The 18,582-nt window shown below is 38.8% G+C and overlaps 1 protein-coding gene across 2 annotated transcripts in view; it reads left to right on the top strand.

Annotated features, from left to right (window-relative positions):
* The window catches only part of MSL2 (male-specific lethal 2 homolog (Drosophila)), a 26,728-nt gene extending 9,547 nt beyond the window's left edge, over nt 1–17,181 (top strand). Inside the window, exon 3 of one of the 2 annotated variants that reach the window (XM_006846602.1) lies at nt 15,054–17,181. In XM_006846602.1, the coding sequence (XP_006846665.1) occupies nt 15,134–16,645 (1,512 nt within the window). In that variant the 5' untranslated portion in view covers nt 15,054–15,133 and the 3' untranslated portion in view covers nt 16,646–17,181. The remainder of the gene's footprint in view (nt 1–15,053) is intronic. The other variant, XM_006846601.1, reaches the window with a different exon arrangement.
* The last annotated feature ends 1,401 nt before the right edge of the window (nt 17,182–18,582 follow it).

The raw sequence follows: 18,582 nt of genomic DNA, 5'->3' as shown, positions 1-18,582 counted from the left end.
GACCCTGTATAGGGTTTCCGAGGGTGTAAATCTTTACGGGAGTAGAAAGCCTCATCTTTCTCCCGCAGAGCAGCTGGTAAGAGGTGTGAATTCAATGCATTCATATGCATGTGTAAATCCTAGTACCATTTATTTGAAGAACTTGATCTTTACTCACTGAATGTACTGTACCCTTGTCAAAAATCAACTGCCATAAATGGCTTTATTTCTGAACTCTGTTTTGTTTCTGAATTCTATTCCTTACTTTATTACATTGGTCTATATGTCTGTCCTTACGCCAGTAGCACATTTTGATTACTGTAGTTTTGTAGTATGTTTTAAAACTATGACATGTGCCTTTGAATTCTGTTCTTAGGCATTTTTCCATTTTATTATTATAAACCACAGGAAGATGTGATTAAAATAATCTGGTAGCAAATATGGAAATAACTTGTTTTCTGGCAAAGTTGAGTAGTTTAAAGTTTTCAATCAGATGGCACTTACCAACTACAGCAGTGTGGGCGTGGGGCAGGAGTGTATAATCTGTAAGGATTTTCTGAGTTCTGCTAATCTTACTAAGTGCCATTTAAATCTCTAATAGGAATTTAAGATTAGAAGAGAACATACAGTCGTCAGTTGGTTGTCCAGTATGTATGTGACTGAGCATATTCAGGATATGATGTGTAGGGTATGGTTGCAGCATCACCAGTAACTGTGAGGTGTCACAGACTTCTGTTTTTTATGTCATTGACCTTCTAGCTGAGTTTTTATATAGATTTGACTGAAAAAGTAAAGAAACCGTGGAGTTGAATTCAACACATGGACCCCCCTCCCTCCTGTGTTACAACGTAGAACTGTGCATGGGATTTTCTTGGCTATGATCTTTTTTTTTTTTTTTTAACTGTGTTCAATTTTTTTTTTAAAGAGTTTTTATTGTGAATTATGTGATAGTTTACATGGGAGAACATTAGCTTTACATTCATCCTTTAATCTATCGTTTCATTGCCATGATTACAGTCCCCTCCCTGCATCATCAACCAACCAAAGAGTATACCCCAGCAAGCCTGCCCCTTGGTCATCAGCACACACACACCCTCCCTCTCTGTATCTGAAGTCCCCAACTGCTCCATCTCGCTATGTCATCGTCTCTGCCTCCATCTCAGGCATCACTGCTTCTCTGGGTAGGGTCCTGCTCTCTGCTCTTCTCCCTTGATGGTCCCAGGGACCTCCGCTCTTAGGCTGATAAGTTAATCACTCCTCTCCTTGCTACAGGACGTTTACCTTTACATTTCCAACCCTCACAATCAGTCCTGGCAACAATTATTCACTGTTGTATCACAAGAGACCCATCTGCATTTCATTTCATCAGCCCCACCTAGACAGATTTTATACTACTCAGTGGAGATTCTACCTTCCTCCACGCCCTCTGAATCTAGGTTCCCTCTTGAAAGCTTGTAAGCCAGTCACTTCTAGCCTTTATAGCCCCCCTGCCCCCCATTTTGGGTAGCCCGTGTCCAAGTTGCCCATCCCTGTCTACTCTTGTGTGTGGAGGGGTGGGAATGATCCTTGCTGTAAGGATTTGTTCCCTCTTTTGAGCTACTGCATCCATAGGTGTAGGTCAAGTTCATCAAATTGTATCAGATTACTTTTTTTCCTCTTCTTTCTTCTGGTTGAGCTCTGATCATCCAGTCATTGAAGCCAGGTCAAGTGGGTATTAATCTGCAGGTGTGGGTGTTCTTATGCATATGCCCTCTCTTCTTATCAGCTAGACACTTCACTCTCCACTCTAGTCCTCTGTAGCTGTGTCACTGAATCTGGGTCCAGGAGTCCCCAGGTCTTGCGTTGGTTATAATGTTAATGGGAGCAGATCACCAGGCCTTTCTTCAGGGTACTGACTGCTGCATGGATTCAAACTACCAACATTTAAGTTAGTGGTGGTGTTGTGTGCTGTTGAGTCAGTTCTGACTCAGTGACCCCTATATGGGGTTTCCAAGGAGCGACTGGTGGGTTTGAACCACAAACCTTGCGTTTAGTAGTTCAGTGCTTATCCTACAGTGCCACACTAGTAGTCGAGTGAAAACCGTTTGTGTAACTTTAATGATGTAATGGTTAAGCACCTTGTTGCTCACCGAAAGCTCGGTGGTTTGGACCCATCCAGTAGCTCTGTGAAAGACCTGGCAGTCAGCTTCCATAGGTTGTTGTTAAGTGCTGTCGAGTTGGTTCTGACTCATAGTGATCCTTCCTGTATAGGGTTTCCGAGGAGCAGCTGGTGAGCTTGAACCACCAACCTTGAGGTTCAAACCGACCTTGCAGCCCAGCACATTAACACACTGTGCCACACGAGGACTCCTAGCAGTTTGTTGTTGTTGTGCGCTGTCAAGTTGGTTTTGACTCATAGTGATCCTGTATAGGGTTTCTGAGGAGCAGCTGGTGAGCTTGAACTGCTGACCTTGAGGTTCAAACTGACCTTATAGCCCAGTGCACACACCAGGACTCAGCACTTTTGTTGTTGTTGTTATGTGCCATCAAATTGGTTCCGACTCATAGTGATCCTGTATAGTGTTTTCGAGGAGCGGTTGGTGAGTTTGAACTGCCAACCTTGCAGTTCAAAACATCTTTGCAGTCCAGCACATTAACCCACAGCGCTTTACCAGGACTCCATAAAGTATCTTGGTAACTCCTAATCTTTTGTGGATCAAAAACAATTGGGCAGTGTTTTTAAAAATATGTGTTTCTGGACAGCATCCCTAGATATTGAATCAGATTTGGAGTGGACCACTTATTGTTACGTGCTGTTGAGTCAGTTTTGACTCATAACCACCCTGTGTAGAGTTTCCAGTGAGCGGCTAGTGGGTTTGAACCATTAACCTTGTGGTTAGCAGTCCAGTGCTTATCCTACAGCACCACACCAGGACTAATAACACCTTGGTGACAGTACTCACATGAGGTTAATATGATGCCCTTTAAAAAATAATGTGTTAAGCAATTTATTTGACAACTATTATTATTAATATGCAAGGAGCTCTGGTAGCGTAGTGGTTACGAATCGGGCTGTGAGCCGCAAGGTCAGCAGTTTGAAACTACCAGCTGTACCGCGGGAGAAAGATGAGGCTTTCTGCTCCTGTAAAGATTTCCAGCTTCAGAAACCCTGTACAGGGTCGCTATGAGTCGGAATTGACTCCACGGCACATAACAACAGCAACAACAACAACAATGTATTTTGGAATGATTCTTCAAGAGGGCAGTAAAGCAAACTAGTTAACAATCTTCTGTTTTCCTGGAACACTGAATTTAGGAAATTTGCATCTGAATTTGTTTTGTTGATTATGTTGTCCAGCTGTGAATCAACCTAACTGTCTAATTGACCATCCTACAACAACTTAATGGTTGTAATTTTGTGATAGACTGTACTAAATTATTGCTGTGCTAAAATAGGAATATTATAAAAGTGCTCTGTGGTTGCAAGCACTCTATAAAAAGTCTCCCCTATTTAATAATTAAGATTCTTGGCATTCCCTTCTAATTATTACTAGAATACGAAATGAAGTGTGACTTGAGTTTGTGCTAATATTGTGGGTCTAATGGTTATATGTAACCCATATAATAATGATGAATATTTTGTTTGTAATGGTAGTTGACTGTTGAAGATTTACTTGTATAAACTATTGACATCACCATGAGTACCATGTAGTTGTTGTTGTTAAGTGCTGTCGAGTCAGTTCTGACCCATAGTGACCCTGTATAGGGTTTCCAAGGAGAGGCTAGTGAGTTTGAACCACCCTAAGACCTCGTAAGAAATAGAATGATATGTATAGTATAAGTCAAAGTGATTTGGTAGTTTAGGAAAAGTTTTGACTGCCAGACACTTCTGAAACTACCGTCACTAAAAGACATTATTACCATCACTAAAAGATTAGTGATGGAATGAAGGGAAGAAAAGATTCTCATCACTTACAATATTTGCAACTCATTGTTATTGTTAGGTGCTATCCAGTTGGTTCTGACTCATAGCAACTCTTTGCAAAATAGAACAAAGCATTGCTCAGTCTGGCACAGTCCCTACAATTTACATTTGAGCCCATTGTTGTTGGTGGGTGGTAGTTATGTGCTGTCGAGTCGGTTCCGACTAATAGTGACCCTGTATAGGATGTCTGAGGCTGTAAATCTTTACGGCAGCAGAAGGCCTCATCTTTCTCCTGTGGAAAAGCTGGTAATTGTGAACTGCTGACCTTGAGGTTAGCAGCCCCACTTGTAACCAGTATGCTTCCAGACCTCTTTCCATTGTTGCTGCTACTTTGTTAATCCATCTCCTCAGGGGTCTTCTGTTTTTCACTGACCCTCCACTTTTCCAAGCTTGATGTCTTTATCCAGAGCTTGACCTCCTGAATATAACCAAAGTATGAGAGAGAAAGCCTTGCCATCCTGGCTTCTTGGCTCTTAAAGGAACATTCTGGCTGTACTTCTTTCAAGACAGATTTGTTTGTTCTTGTGTTAATCTATGATACATTAAATATTCTTGGCCAAAACCATAATTCTAGGCCTTCATATTCATTGTCAAATTTTTACATACATATGAGGTGAGCTATGGCTTGGGTCTTTAACACTTTAAAGAGGTCTTTAAATTTGCCTAATGCAAATTTCTTGACTGCTACCTCTTTGAGCTGTAGATTGTAGATTCAAGCAAATTGAAGTCTTTAACAGCTTCAATTTTTTCTCTATTTATCGGTCTAGTTGTGAGGGTTTTTTTTTTTTTTTTTACATTAAGGTGCAATCAATACTGAAGGTTGTAGTTTTTGATCTTCATCTGTAAGTATTTCATTGTATACCATACTTTGTTTATCCATTCATCTGTTTGTTGATGGATACTGGGTTGTTTCTACTTTTTGGCTATTGTACATAATGTTGCACTGAACATTAATTTTGTTGGATGCTGTCAAGGTGATTCTGACCTTGAATTGTATAAACATTGGTGTATAAGTATATATTTGAGACCCTGCATTCAAGTCTTTTGGATATCTACCTATGAGTTGAATTACTGAGTAGCATCGTTGTTTACACTTTGGGCTGCTTACTTCAATGGCAGCAGTTTGAATCTACCAGCCACTCTTGGGGAGAAAGATAAGGCTTTCTGCTTTTGTAAAGATCTACAGTATCTGCTCCCATAAAGATTTACAGCCTCGGAAACCCTGTACAGGGTTGCTATGAGTTGGAACCGACTCCACGACACATCACCACCACCACCACTGTCTTGGAAATCCTATCCATACTGGATTGCTATGAGTCAGAACCGAATCAGTGACAAACAGCCAGCCAGCCATGGTAATTCTGCATTTAATTTTTTGAGGACCTGCCAAACTCTTCAACAGTGGCTGAACCATTTTATAAGTTCCATCAGCAATGGATGAGGGTTCCAGTTTTTTCCATTTGCCAACATGTGTTGCTTTTGTGATCGTAGCCATCTTTGTTGTGTTGTTAAGTGCCACTGAGTCGTTCTGACCCATAGTGAACCCTGTATATGGTTTCCAGGGAGCAGCTGGTGAGCTTGAACCACCAACCTTGTGGTTTCAAGTGGTTTTGCAATCCAGTGCACACATCAGGACTCCAGAGCCATCTTTTTGTTGTTGTTGTTAAGTGCCGTCGGGTCAATTCTGACCCATAGCGACCCTGTATAGAGTTTCCAAGGAGCAGCTGGTGAGCTTGAACCACGCACCTTGAAGATCAAAGGACTTTGCAGTTTGATGCATTAGCCCACAGCGCCACACCAGGACTCCATCTTAGTGGCAATGAAATGATAAGTAAATGATACTTCTTTTGGTTTGCATCTCTAGTTAGTGGCTTATGATAATCAGCATCTTTTTATGAGTTTGTTGGCCGTTTGCATTTCTTTTTTGAGGAGATTTCTTTTTTGGTCAGGTTGTTTGTCTTTTTTGCATTATAGGATTTCTTTTAAACATATGGGGCATTAAATCTTTATTAGCTATGTAGTTCTCTTACTCTGTAGGTTCCCTTTACTTTGTCAATGAAGTCCAGTTTATCTATCCTGTCGTTTGCTTCTCATGCTCTTGGCGTCGTTATTAAGAATCCATTATCAAAAAATAGACCCTAAAACATTGCCCTTAAAAGAGTTTTACAGTTTTAGTTCTTACGTTTAGTTGGTTGATCCATTTGAGTTTTTATATATGAAGGGACTTCAAAAGATTTGTGGAAAAATTCAAGTATCTTTCAATTCCTTTCCTCACAAACATTTAATCTCCCTATGTGGTGTTGAGATATGGGGCCAAGGTCATTCTTTTCTACCTGGAGATCCAGTTGTCGCAGCACCCAGCACCGTTTGTTTAAGAGACTATTCCAACAGCTTTCCCATTGAATAACTTTGTACCTTTGTCAGAAATCAATTGATCACCCATGGACAAAGACCTAGCCACTGAGGGCTAGAGCCCAGAGCAAAGCGTTCAGCTGATACAAAGTGAGGGGGGAGATGCACCACAACGCTCAGACTTGCAAATAGTACCCATTTGACCTAGCTTTGATGGCTTAATGATCAGAACTCCATTAGAGGAACATAAAGAAATTCGGTATAAAGGAAACAAGTAAATTGCTACAATTAGATGAACTTGACCTATACTTATGGTTGTAGTAGCTCAAAATACCCACTGAGAGGGAAGGAGTCTTCACATCAAGGATCATACTTATCCCTCTGTACACAGTGATAGGGATGGGCAACTTAGACATTGCCTACCAAAAATGGAGGGCAGGGGGGCTATAAAGGCATGAAGTGGTTGGCTTAGAAGTTTTCAAGAAGGAGTTTAGTTTTAGAGGGTGCGGGGGAGGAATGTAGAATTTCCGCTGAATAGTTTTCATCTTGTCTAGACGGGTCTGGTGAAAGGAGATGGGGATAATATTATGATTCTTATGATTCAATAGTGAGTAATTGTTATCACGATGAATTGCGATTGTCACAACTGTAAAGGTAGAAGTTTTGTAACATAAGGGGGAGGGGGAGTAGTTAATATAACATTCCAGGAACCGAGGACCCTAGGACCATCAAGGGAAGAGCACGAGCAGAATGTAGGACCCTATCCAGAGAAGCAGTGACACCAGAGATGGAGGCAGAGTTGATGATGTGGAGAAAGAGAGCAGTTGAAGACTCTAGACTCTTAGAAAGAGAAAGGCTGTGTGCTGGTGGTCAGGAGGCTTGTAGACTGTGCTCTTGGCTAATTTAAATTATTATATATTCCTGAATGTTTTTGTGTACATCAAAAACAAAAAACAGTGAATAAAGGCAAATACTGTTGAATGATGATGCATGGAGGGGATTGTAATCATTGCAATGAAATGAAATATGATAGGAGGATGAGTGCAAAATGGATGTTCTCCCATGTAAACTATCACTCAATTCACAATAAAAGCTTAAAAAAATCAGTTGATCATAGTTGTAGGAGTTTATTTCTGGATTTAATTATTCTACCAGTACCAGACTGTTTTGAGTACTGTAGCTTTAATAGTGTGTTTTGTTTATGGAGGACGTGTGAATGCTCCTACTTTGCTTATTTTCAAGATTGCTTTGGTTATTTGGGGATCCCTGGTGATGCATTGGTAAAGTGCTCAGTTGCTAACCAAAAGATAAAAAGTTCAAACCCACCACGTACTTTGCGGGAGAAAGATGGAAGTCTAGTTTCATAAAGATTTAACAGCTTTTGGAACTATGGGGCAGTCTACTATATCTTAGAGAGTCGCTACGAGGCAAAAGTATGTTTTTTTGATTTGCAGTTCCGTGGAGTGTTTGGGTGGAGCAACAATGAAGATTGGCAGTTTAAATCTACCCAAAAACATTATGGAAGTAAGAACTGGTGATTTACTTATGAAAGATCAGAGTCATTGAAAATGCTTTAACACACATGGGGCCATCATCAGTCACAATTGACTTAATGACAACTTTTTTTGGGGGGAGGGAGCAAGTTTCATATTAAATGTGAAGATAGACTTAGAGATTGCCTTGAATCTGTAGATTGTTTTGGGTAGTATTGATTGACATCTTAATACAAATAATCTCTGATTTATAATGGGGTTTCTTACAATGGTTTTCGGTTTTGAAGTAGTCGAATATCTTCATTATTACTGTCTTGTACTATAAGGTTATTTTATAATTCCAGTCTCAGCATTTGCACATGAATATCTGTGAATAACATCGTCAAAGTTTCAGGCTGCAACAAAAATAGGGTTTTTGTTATAACTTGAATATATATTAAATTTTCCAGCCATGACTATGGAATGTCTATCACTTTATTAGGCTTCTGGTGTGGTGGTGCCGGTTAATGCGGTTAAACTGTAACTTAAGGCCGGCAGTTCTTACTCACCAGCTGATCCTTGGAAACCCTGTACAGGGTTGCAATGAGTCAGATCTCGACTCGATGGCATTCAGCAACTTATCAGCATCACTTTATTTAGATCTTCTTTATAGTTTTCCGTGTGCAAGTTATTCACATCCTTGGTTGAATTTATTGCTAGGCATTTACTCTTCTTGATGCTGTTAAAAATGGAATTGTTTTCTTAATTTCCGATTACTCATTGCTTGTGCATAGAAGTCCGCTTGATTTTTGTCTGTTGATATTGATATGTTGTTAGGTGCCAAAGGAGTTAGTACCAATGCATGACAGAACGAAACACTGCCTGGTACTGCACCATCCTCACAATCATTATGTTTGAGCCCATTGCTGCTGCCCCTGTGCCAATCCCATCTCCTTGGGGGTCTGCCTCTTTTTCGCCAACCCTCCACTTTACTAAACATGATATAGCCACTCCAGTGGCTAGTCACTCCTGATAATATGTCAAAAGTATGAGAGATGAAGTCTGGCCATCCTGGCTTGGCTTCTAAGGAGCACCCTTGATGTACTTCTGGCAGCAAAGACCTTTTGTTCTTCTGACAGTCCGTGATACTTTCAATATCTTCTCCAACGCCGTAACTCAAATGCATTAATTCTATTATGGTCTTCCTAGTTCACTATCCAACTTATGCATGCATATGAGGTTGAAAATACCATGGCTTGGGTCAGGCGCACCTTAGTTCTCAAACTGACATCTTTGCTCTTCTACACTTTAAAAGAGGTCTTATGCAGAAGCTTTATCTAATGCAAAATGTCCTTTGATTTTTTGACTGCTGCTTCAATGAATGTTGATGGTTGATGTGAGCAAAATGAAGTCTTTGACAACTTCAGTCTTTTCTCTGTTTGTATGAATATTGTTTATTGGTCCAGTGGTGAGGATTTTTGTTTTCCTTACATTGAGATGCAACCCAGATGGAAGGCTCTGGTCTTGAATCTTCATCAGTAAGTATTTTAATTCCTCTTCACTTTCAGCAAGCAAGGTTGTATCATCTGCATATAGCAGGTTGTTAAATGAGTCTTCCTCCAATCCTGATGCCATGTTTTTCTTCATAAAACAGCTTCTCGAATTATTTGGTCAACATAAGATTGAATCATTATGGTGAAAGATATAACTCTGGCACACACCTTTTCTAGTTTTAAACCATTTGGTGTTCCCTTGTTCTATTTGAACAACTGCCTCTTGGTCTTTTATATCACGAGCACAATTAAAGTGTTCTGGAATACTCATACTTTGCAATGTTGGGCACAGCTTGTCATGATTCACACAATCAAAAGCCTTTGTATAGTCAGTAAAGCACAGGTAAAAACCTTTCTGGTATTCTTTGCTTTCAGCCAAGATCCATCTGACGTCAGTAACAATATCCCTAGTCCATGTCCTCCTCTGAATCCAGGTTGAACCTTTGGAAGTTGTCTTTCAGTGTTGGCTGCAGTGGTTTCTGTATTATATTCAGTAAAACTTTACTCTCATGGGATATCAATGAATTGCACAATGATTTCCGCATTTTGTTGGGTCACCTCTTTGGAATGGGCGCAAATACAGATCTGTTTGTCAGTTGGCCAGGTAGATGTCTTCCAAATTTCTTGGCATAGATTAGTGAGTGACTCTTGTTTAAACATTTCAATTGTATTGCATCAATTCCCAAAGCCTTGTTCTTTGCCAGTGACTTCAATGCACCTTGGACTTTTTCCTTCAGGATCATTGGCTCTTAATCATGTGCTGCCTCTTGAAATAGTTGAACATCAACCATTTCTTTTTGGTACAGAGACCTTTTTTTTTATAAATGTTTTATTGTGAATTATGTGACAGTTTATATGGGAGAACATCATTTTTACATTCATCCTATCATATATCATTTCATTGCTATGGTTACTATCTGCTCCATGCATCATCAACCAACCAAAGGGTATATTCTGCAAGCTTGCCCCCTGGTTGTCAGCACACAGCCCCTCTTGCTCTCTGGGTCTAAAGTCCCTAGGTGCTCCATCTCTACACGTCATCGTCTCTGCCTCCATCTCAGGCATCACTGTTTCTCTGGTAGGATCCCACTCTCCACTCTTCTCCTTTGATGGTCCCGGGACCTTCAATTTTCTTTTGATGCTTTCTGCATCATTCAGTTTCTTGCCCATAGAATCCTTCAATACCTCAAGTCTCGAGGTTTGAGATTATTCTTCAGTTCCCTCAGCTTGAGAAATGTTGAGCATGTTCTTCCCTTTTGTTTTGTAACTCCAGGTCTTTGCACATTATAGTTGCACGTTAAAATATTTGACTTCGTTGAGCTCTTGTACCTCCTCACTTTTTTCATTTGCTTTTGAATTTCTACTGTGGGGAGCAAATTTCCGAGTCTCTTCTGAAAATCATTTTGGTCTTTTCCTCCTTTCTTGTCTTCTTAATGACCTTTTGCTTTCTTCCTGTATGATGTTCTTGGTGCCATCCCACAAATTTTCTGTTGTTGGTGTTTAGTGTCTAATGCATCAACTCTGTTCTTCAGATGATCTCTAAATTCAGGTGGGATATATTCAAGGTCATATTATGGCCCTTCACACCAGAGTCTTTTCCTGATTTAGATGACTTTTATTTCTTTTAATCTTATTTACTCTGGCGAGAATGTACGATCTTGAATATCAGTGGTGAGAGCACATCCCTTCCACTGCCCCACCTATTAAAACACACATGCCCTCTCATTAATTTTTACATGTACAGCATAGAGATTAGACTGTATAATACAGATCTCTTTACTTGTTATGGGTGTGTTGCTCTTTTCCTCCAGTGTCACTGTTTATATGTTGCTAGGAATTTATTTTGTCTAAGTCATGTAATTTGTTGGTATACTATATTGTTAGTAGTATTCTTTTTTACCTCTATGAGATCAGTTATAATGTTCCCACTTTCATTTCTGTCTGTATATTTTTGCATCTCTTCTCTTTTTTGTCAGCCTAGGTAAAGACTTGTGGGTTCTATTGAACTTAAAAAAAAAAAAAAAACCCAACGATTTTGGGTTTTGCTGATCTTGCCATTGCTTTTCTTTTGTCTGTTTCATTTATTTTTGCTTTGATCGTTATTTCCTTTCTTCTGATAACTCTGGGCTTAGTTTACTCTTCTTTTTATAGTTTCTCAAGTTTTATAAAGTTAGCTTATTAAGTTTTTGTTTTTTAATGTAGGCATCCCTTGAACACACCTTTTAAGTTTAGTATATTTTGCTTTCCTTTCTTTTCAATTCTCAGTATTTTCTGTTTTTTTGCTTTTTTGTGTGTGGTAGAGTGTTACTACTCATTCAATTTTTGGGTAGTGGTGGTGGTTGTTAATTGCTCTCGAGTCAGTTCTGACTCATAGTGACACCCTGTATAGGGTTTCCAAGGAGCAACTGGTGAGCTTAAACCACCAACCTTGCAGTTCACATGGCTTTGCAGTCTGGCATATTAATAACTCACAGTGCCACGCCAGGACTCCTTTTTGTTGTTGGTGGTTGAAAATCTGCATAGCAGAACATATAACAGTTAAACAATTTCCACATGTACAACTCAGTGACATTGATTATATTTAAGCTGTATATAGTATTTTCCTCTCTTGATTTTTCCCCCCATTGTTTAATTTCTACATATTTTTCCAATTATCCTTTTGTTATTAATTTCTAGTTTCACTCCATTGTGTTTGGAGATACTTTGTATGATTTTAGTCTTTTAAAACTTATCGAGAGACTTGTTTTGTTACTTGGTATGCATATGGTCTGACCAGAAGAGTGATCCATATACACTCGAGAAGAATGTGTATCTTGCTCTTTGAGTACACTGTATATGTCTGATCTTGTTGGTTTATATAGTCGAGTGTTACTTAAATCTTCCAAGGTTGTTGTTGTTATGTGCCGTGGAGTTGTTTCTGACTCATAGCAACCCTGCACAGGGTTTCCGAGGCTGTTAATCTTTACGGGAGCAGAACGCCTCATCTTTCTCTGCAGAGAAGCTAGTAGTTTCGAACTGCTGACTTTGTGGTTCGCAGCTTGATTCGTAACCACTACGCTACCAGAGTTTCTTCCAAGGTACTTTCTGTGAAATGGGATGCTGTGTGATTTGGATGTTGTGGGAACACAACAACATAGGGATTCTGAGGTGCAGCTGGTGATTCAAATCCACCTTGCAGTTCCGTGTTTTATCTCACAGCACTATACCAGGACCGTTGTTGTTGTTATGTGCCATCGAGTTGGTTCTGACCCATAATGACTCGGTTTAGGGTTTCCAAGGGGCAGCTGGTGAGCTTGAACTGCCAGTCTTGCATTTCAAGCCGACTTTGTGTGCAGTTCAGCGCATTAACCCACAGTGCCATTCTGTTAATAAAGCAGCTTTACTTCTTCCTTTTCAATCTGGATGCCTTAAATAGATGATAGATAAATGTTTATATTTCTACAAATATTTATTGAATAGATAATTGTTATTTATATATAAATTAACATAAATATTTATTATTATAAACCTTATTTACACTAACTAAAACCTCTAATTTGGTGTTGAATTATTGTTAAATGCTGTCAAGTCAGTTCCTATATATAGGGTTTTTGAAGAATGGTTGGTAGGTTTAAATCATTGACCTTTTGTTTAGCAGTTCAGTGCTTTTACTATAGCATGACACCAGGACTCCAAGATTTTAAATAGAAGTGGTGAAAACAGATTTACTTTCCTTGTTCTTGATCTTTGGTGGGAAAATACGGGAGCATTCAGTTTTTGTTTGCTGTTGAGTTGGTCCAGATCCATAGCGATTCTGTATAGGGTTTCCGAGGAGCGGCTGGTGAGCTTGAACCACTGGCTCTGCAATTCAAACGGACTTTGCAGTCCAGCGCATTAACCCATAGCGCCACACCAGGACTATGTTACCGTTAAGTATGATTTTGGATGTAGCTGCTCACTATCAGATTAGAGAAATTCTTTTCTATTTCTGTTAATTTTTAACATGGATTTCTCTCTTTAGTTTTTCTGTTTTTTAATTTTATTTCAGCTCTAATCTTAAACATTTCCACTTTCTTAGTTGGTTTAGTTAGCTCTTTTTTATTACTTCAGTAGGTTATCGATTAAGGACTTATTCTGATAATTGACTGCTAAAGCTGTAAACTTCCACCAACCGCTTTACGCATTATCTTCTAAATTTTTATACAAGGTGTTTTCATTCATTTCAAAATGTTTTCAAATTTCCTTGTGATTTTATCTTTGAATAATGGGTCACTTAGATGTATGTTGTTTTATTTCCAGCTATTTGAAGATTTCTTTGATTCTAGTATAATTCTATTGTAGTCCAATATACTCTTAAGTTTATTCGGATTTGTTTTACATCCTATGTCATATGCTCTATCTTGGAGGATATTCCTGTGTGCATAAAATAGTATGTATTCTGCAGTACCTGGGTTTTGTTGTTGTTAAGGGCCTTCGAGTAGTTCCAACTCATAGCGACCCTATATAGGGTTTTCGAGGAGCGACTGTTGAATTTGAACTACCAACTTTGTGGTTAAAACCGATCTTGTGGTCCAGTGCATTTCCTGCAGTGCCACACCACGACTCCAATACATAGGTAGAATTACTGTTATTGAATTGAATTGATTAATAGTATTCCTCAAGTCTTCAATATTTTTGGTAATTTTCTGTCTAGTTTATCAGTTATGGAAAGTGGGATAATGAAATCTCCAAATGTTAAAGGAAACTTGAAAAATTTTCCTACAAAATTTTTGAAAACCCCCTCATGCTTGTTGAATTGTTGTGTATTTCTCTTTCCATTTCTGTGCTTCTGTGAGTTTTGTGGCTCTAGTGTTACATGCATATATATTTATAATTGTATTATTTTCCTGATGTATTAATGTATTTGTTATGAAATATTTCTTTGCCTTTGATTATAATTCCTACCTGAAGTTTAATTTGCTTGGAATTATTGATATAGTCACAACAGCACTAAGTGGTTACTGTTTACATGGTGTATCTTTTTTCTACCCCTTTACTTTAAACCAGGATTCCTGGTCCAGTGAACCACAAGATCGGCAGTTCAGACCCACCAAGCCATTCCCCAGAAACCCTATACAGTATCACTATGAGTTGGAACTGCCACGAGGGCATTTAGCAATTTTAAACAAAGTTGTGTTGTTAAATCTAAGGCATATGCTGTTCCTTTACTAAATCGAAGTGTTTGTAGTTAGCAGAGCACAAAGCTCAGGCAGTTTTCAGATCTGTACTGGGTTTACTTTCAGCTGGTCTCCTGTTCCCATGCACAGAGCCTCATGATAGGCCAAAAGCATATAAAGTTTTGGGCTTTTCTGCCTCCCTTAAGCTAGTGAGAGCTGAGCATTACCTCCCCAGCTGGCCAGCCTCTGAAAAGTCACTTTCACCTTTCACTCACAAGGAGTGGGACCTCTTCTACCGCAGGAGCTGTCAGTCCTCACAGGACAACACTGATGGAGCTTGGGGAAGTAGAGAATGAAGCCAGGTCCAGATGAGAACACTGCATATTCCTCCTATTTGAGATAAAGGAGTGGGGTACTTGGTCATGGAAATGAAGTGATGAGCTGTTGAATATTTTTGTTTCTTTTTTGTTTTGGTGAGTTTAAACAATCGCAATTTTGACAGATTACTTGTAAGTTCATCTTAATTCCAATATATGAAAGAATATATTTATTTTACTAAAATTTGTGCTTTCCTCCTTTCCCTCCCCTCCCCCCTTAGGACATTTGCTACAAGATCCTATTGCACCCACCAACTCCACCTGCCAACACTATGTCTGCAAAAGTTGTAAAGGCAAGAAAATGATGATGAAACCTTCATGTAGCTGGTGCAAAGACTATGAGCAGTTTGAGGAAAACAAGCAATTAAGCATCCTAGTGAACTGCTACAAAAAACTATGCGAATATATAACACAGACTACATTGGCACGTGATATAATAGAAGCAGTTGACTGCTCTTCTGATATTTTGGCTCTGCTTAATGATGGATCATTGTTTTGTGAGGAGACGGAAAAACCCTCAGATTCATCCTTTACTTTGTGTTTAACACATTCCCCTTTACCTTCGACCTCAGAACCTACGACTGATCCTCAAGCTAGTTTATCTCCATTATCTGAAAGCACCCTCAGCATTGCTATCGGAAGTTCTGTTATAAATGGTTTGCCTACTTATAATGGGCTTTCAATAGATAGATTTGGTATAAATATTCCTTCACCTGAACATTCAAATACGATTGATGTATGTAATACTGTTGACATAAAAACTGAGGATCTATCTGACAGCCTCCCACCTGTCTGTGACACGGTAACCAGTGACTTATGCTCCACAGGCATTGATATCTGCAGTTTCAGTGAAGATATAAAACCTGGGGACTCTCTGTTACTGAGTGTTGAAGAAGTACTCCGCAGCTTAGAAACTGTTTCAAATACAGAAGTTTGTTGCCCTAATTTGCAGCCCAATTTGGAAGCCAGTGTTTCCAATGGACCTTTTCTGCAGCTTTCTTCCCAGTCACTTAGCCATAATGTTTTCATGTCTACCAGTCCCGCACTTCATGGGTTATCATGTACAGCAGCAACTCCGAAGGTAGCTAAATTGAATAGAAAAAGATCCAGATCAGAAAGTGACAGTGAGAAAGTTCAGCCACTTCCAATTTCTACCATTATCCGAGGCCCAACATTGGGGGCATCTGCTCCTGTGACAGTGAAACGTGAAAGCAAAATCTCTCTTCAGCCTATAGCAACTGTTCCCAATGGAGGCACAACACCCAAAATCAGTAAAACTGTACTTTTATCTACTAAAAGCATGAAAAAGAGTCATGAACATGGATCCAAGAAATCTCACTCTAAAACCAAGCCAGGTATTCTAAAAAAAGACAAAACTGTAAAGGAAAAAATTCCTAGTCATCATTTTATGCCAGGAAGTCCTACCAAGACTGTGTATAAAAAACCCCAGGAAAAGAAAGGGTGTAAATGTGGGCGTGCTACTCAAAATCCAAGTGTTCTTACATGCCGAGGCCAACGCTGCCCTTGTTACTCTAACCGCAAAGCCTGCTTAGATTGTATATGTCGTGGCTGCCAAAACTCCTATATGGCCAATGGGGAGAAGAAGCTGGAGGCATTTGCTGTGCCAGAAAAGGCCTTGGAGCAGACCAGGCTCACTTTGGGCATTAACGTGACTAGTATTGCTGTGCGCAATGCTAGTACAAGCACCAGTGTAATTAATGTCACAGGGTCCCCAGTAACGACATTTTTAGCTGCCAGTACACATGATGATAAAAGTTTGGATGAAGCTATAGACATGAGATTCGACTGTTAAATCAGTGGGTCTTTAGACCTACCTCTGGTAGGGAAATAGCTATAGTTTTACGGCAGCTATGGTTCTGTTGGTTTAACTTGCCGGAGCTCCTGCATATAGATCACTTGTATCAAGTGTTTTTCATTGCTAAGTTATATGTGTTAGTGTCGGGGAAATAGTTTGCAGATAATGGAGGAATAACCCTACAACTATATGTCCTTAGTTCTTACAGAACCTCATAGTTTGAGAACAAATGCTGATGCAACTGATTTATACAAAATGAACTTTGGCAAGGAAAATAACATTAACCTCATTGTTTATGGTCATGCTTTGTGCATAATCAAAGTTTATGATTAAATGTAAGGAAGTGGTATCTAGTCAGTCCATAAAGATTGTGCTAATTTTTTTTTTTTTTTTTTTTTTGTGGAAAAGTAGCCATTAGTTTGTTCAGGAGACTCAGTGCTGCCTTCAGATGTCATTGATATTTCTCCTGTTGAAAAGCTGATGTGTCCAGCTCAACCTTTGTGCTGACATACCATTTCTGATCATGAAAATTGGCTACGTGGTGTATGTAGCAGTTCCTAAATCAGCAGTATTATGAAAGAAAAATTGCCCCTCATTAGAATGTTTAAGAAATCTGTCTTTTAAAAAAAGTGAACAAATTCTGTTGGACTGCAGATGTTCTGCTAATGTTTATGCTATAAAACTCTTATGAATTCAGCTTTTTTTCTTCTTTTTTCTAAGTCTCATTTATTTCTAGGGAAATATTTGAAATCCTTTCTTTGAACAATGTTCTAATTGGATAAATGAAGTGGAGAACAGTTTTATTCCAAAGGTAATTGAATTTGGACTCTATAGTATGTGACAGAATCTAAAACAATTATAAAAATATTTTACTTAAATAATTTTGGAATAATGCCCCCAAACTTAATCAGATTTACGCATACTTTCTTACTATTGGCCACTTCTTTGATTTTTGTTTTTTCTAATAGTTTATTTGCCACTGATTTTATTTTGAAATAAGCTCTTTTTCTTTTTCTTTTTTTTTTTTTTGGGTGCTATTCATTATGAAGGCTTATTTTTAAAAACAGAAACCTAATAAAAATGCCTTTTTATGACGCCTGAGCAGTTAGGTAGGTTTGAAGCTAAGGGGATTTTCTTTAGAATGCTCTTTTGCATGTAAAGCACAAATTGTGTTTCAGTTTAAATGCACTTCTTCCCTTAATTTTTATGGGGAAAGCAAATGAGTCACAAAACATTCTGTTGAAGGGAAATCTAGTCAGTTGCTTCAAAGAGCACAGCCCAAATCAAACAAGGACTGACTAGATTGTAAAGAAATGACCTGATGAATTTAGAGTTGCAGCCTTGACAGTGCTTAAAAATACTGCTGGAACATTTCCAATTTCTACTGCGTTCACCATCTCTAGTGAGATCTGACATATGTTGAAGTTATGTTTTGATTTGGCACACAGCATGTTCAATGACGGTTGCTCAACTAGTACAAGAAATGGAGAAGAAACCTTTGGACACAGAGCAGATGACACCTCCTTCTGTTTTGTAGTGTATCCTGGTGTCATTTTCTGTGAATGTGGTCAGGTAGAGTTGTTTTGTTTTGTTTGTTTGTTTGTTTTGTTTTTTTTCTCCTTTGTCTCTTTTGGTGGGGTGGGGGTGGGCTAAAGCCATAGGAAGAAAAATGTGATGTATGTGTCCAGTATGTACTATTTTGTTTTTGTTTTGCAAGAAGAGTTGAACTATTTTTGATAACAAGAGTAAATGGTGGAAAATGCTTCTTAGTTGTCTTGTCTTTATTTGCTTTCCAAGTTTTGGAATTTTATTTAATCACTTTAAGTGTTAGAAGTGTCTTTTGAAATATGTATTTGCCTAAAGTTTGTAATTTTGTGTTGAATCCAGATGCCCTGCTATATATAAACTTGTAAATCTGTATTTTATTCCCTAAT

This window comes from Chrysochloris asiatica, unplaced genomic scaffold (genome assembly GCF_000296735.1).
Source record: "Chrysochloris asiatica unplaced genomic scaffold, ChrAsi1.0 scaffold00028, whole genome shotgun sequence".
NCBI lineage: Eukaryota > Metazoa > Chordata > Mammalia > Afrosoricida > Chrysochloridae > Chrysochloris > Chrysochloris asiatica.
This window is presented reverse-complemented; position numbering and strand designations above follow the sequence as displayed.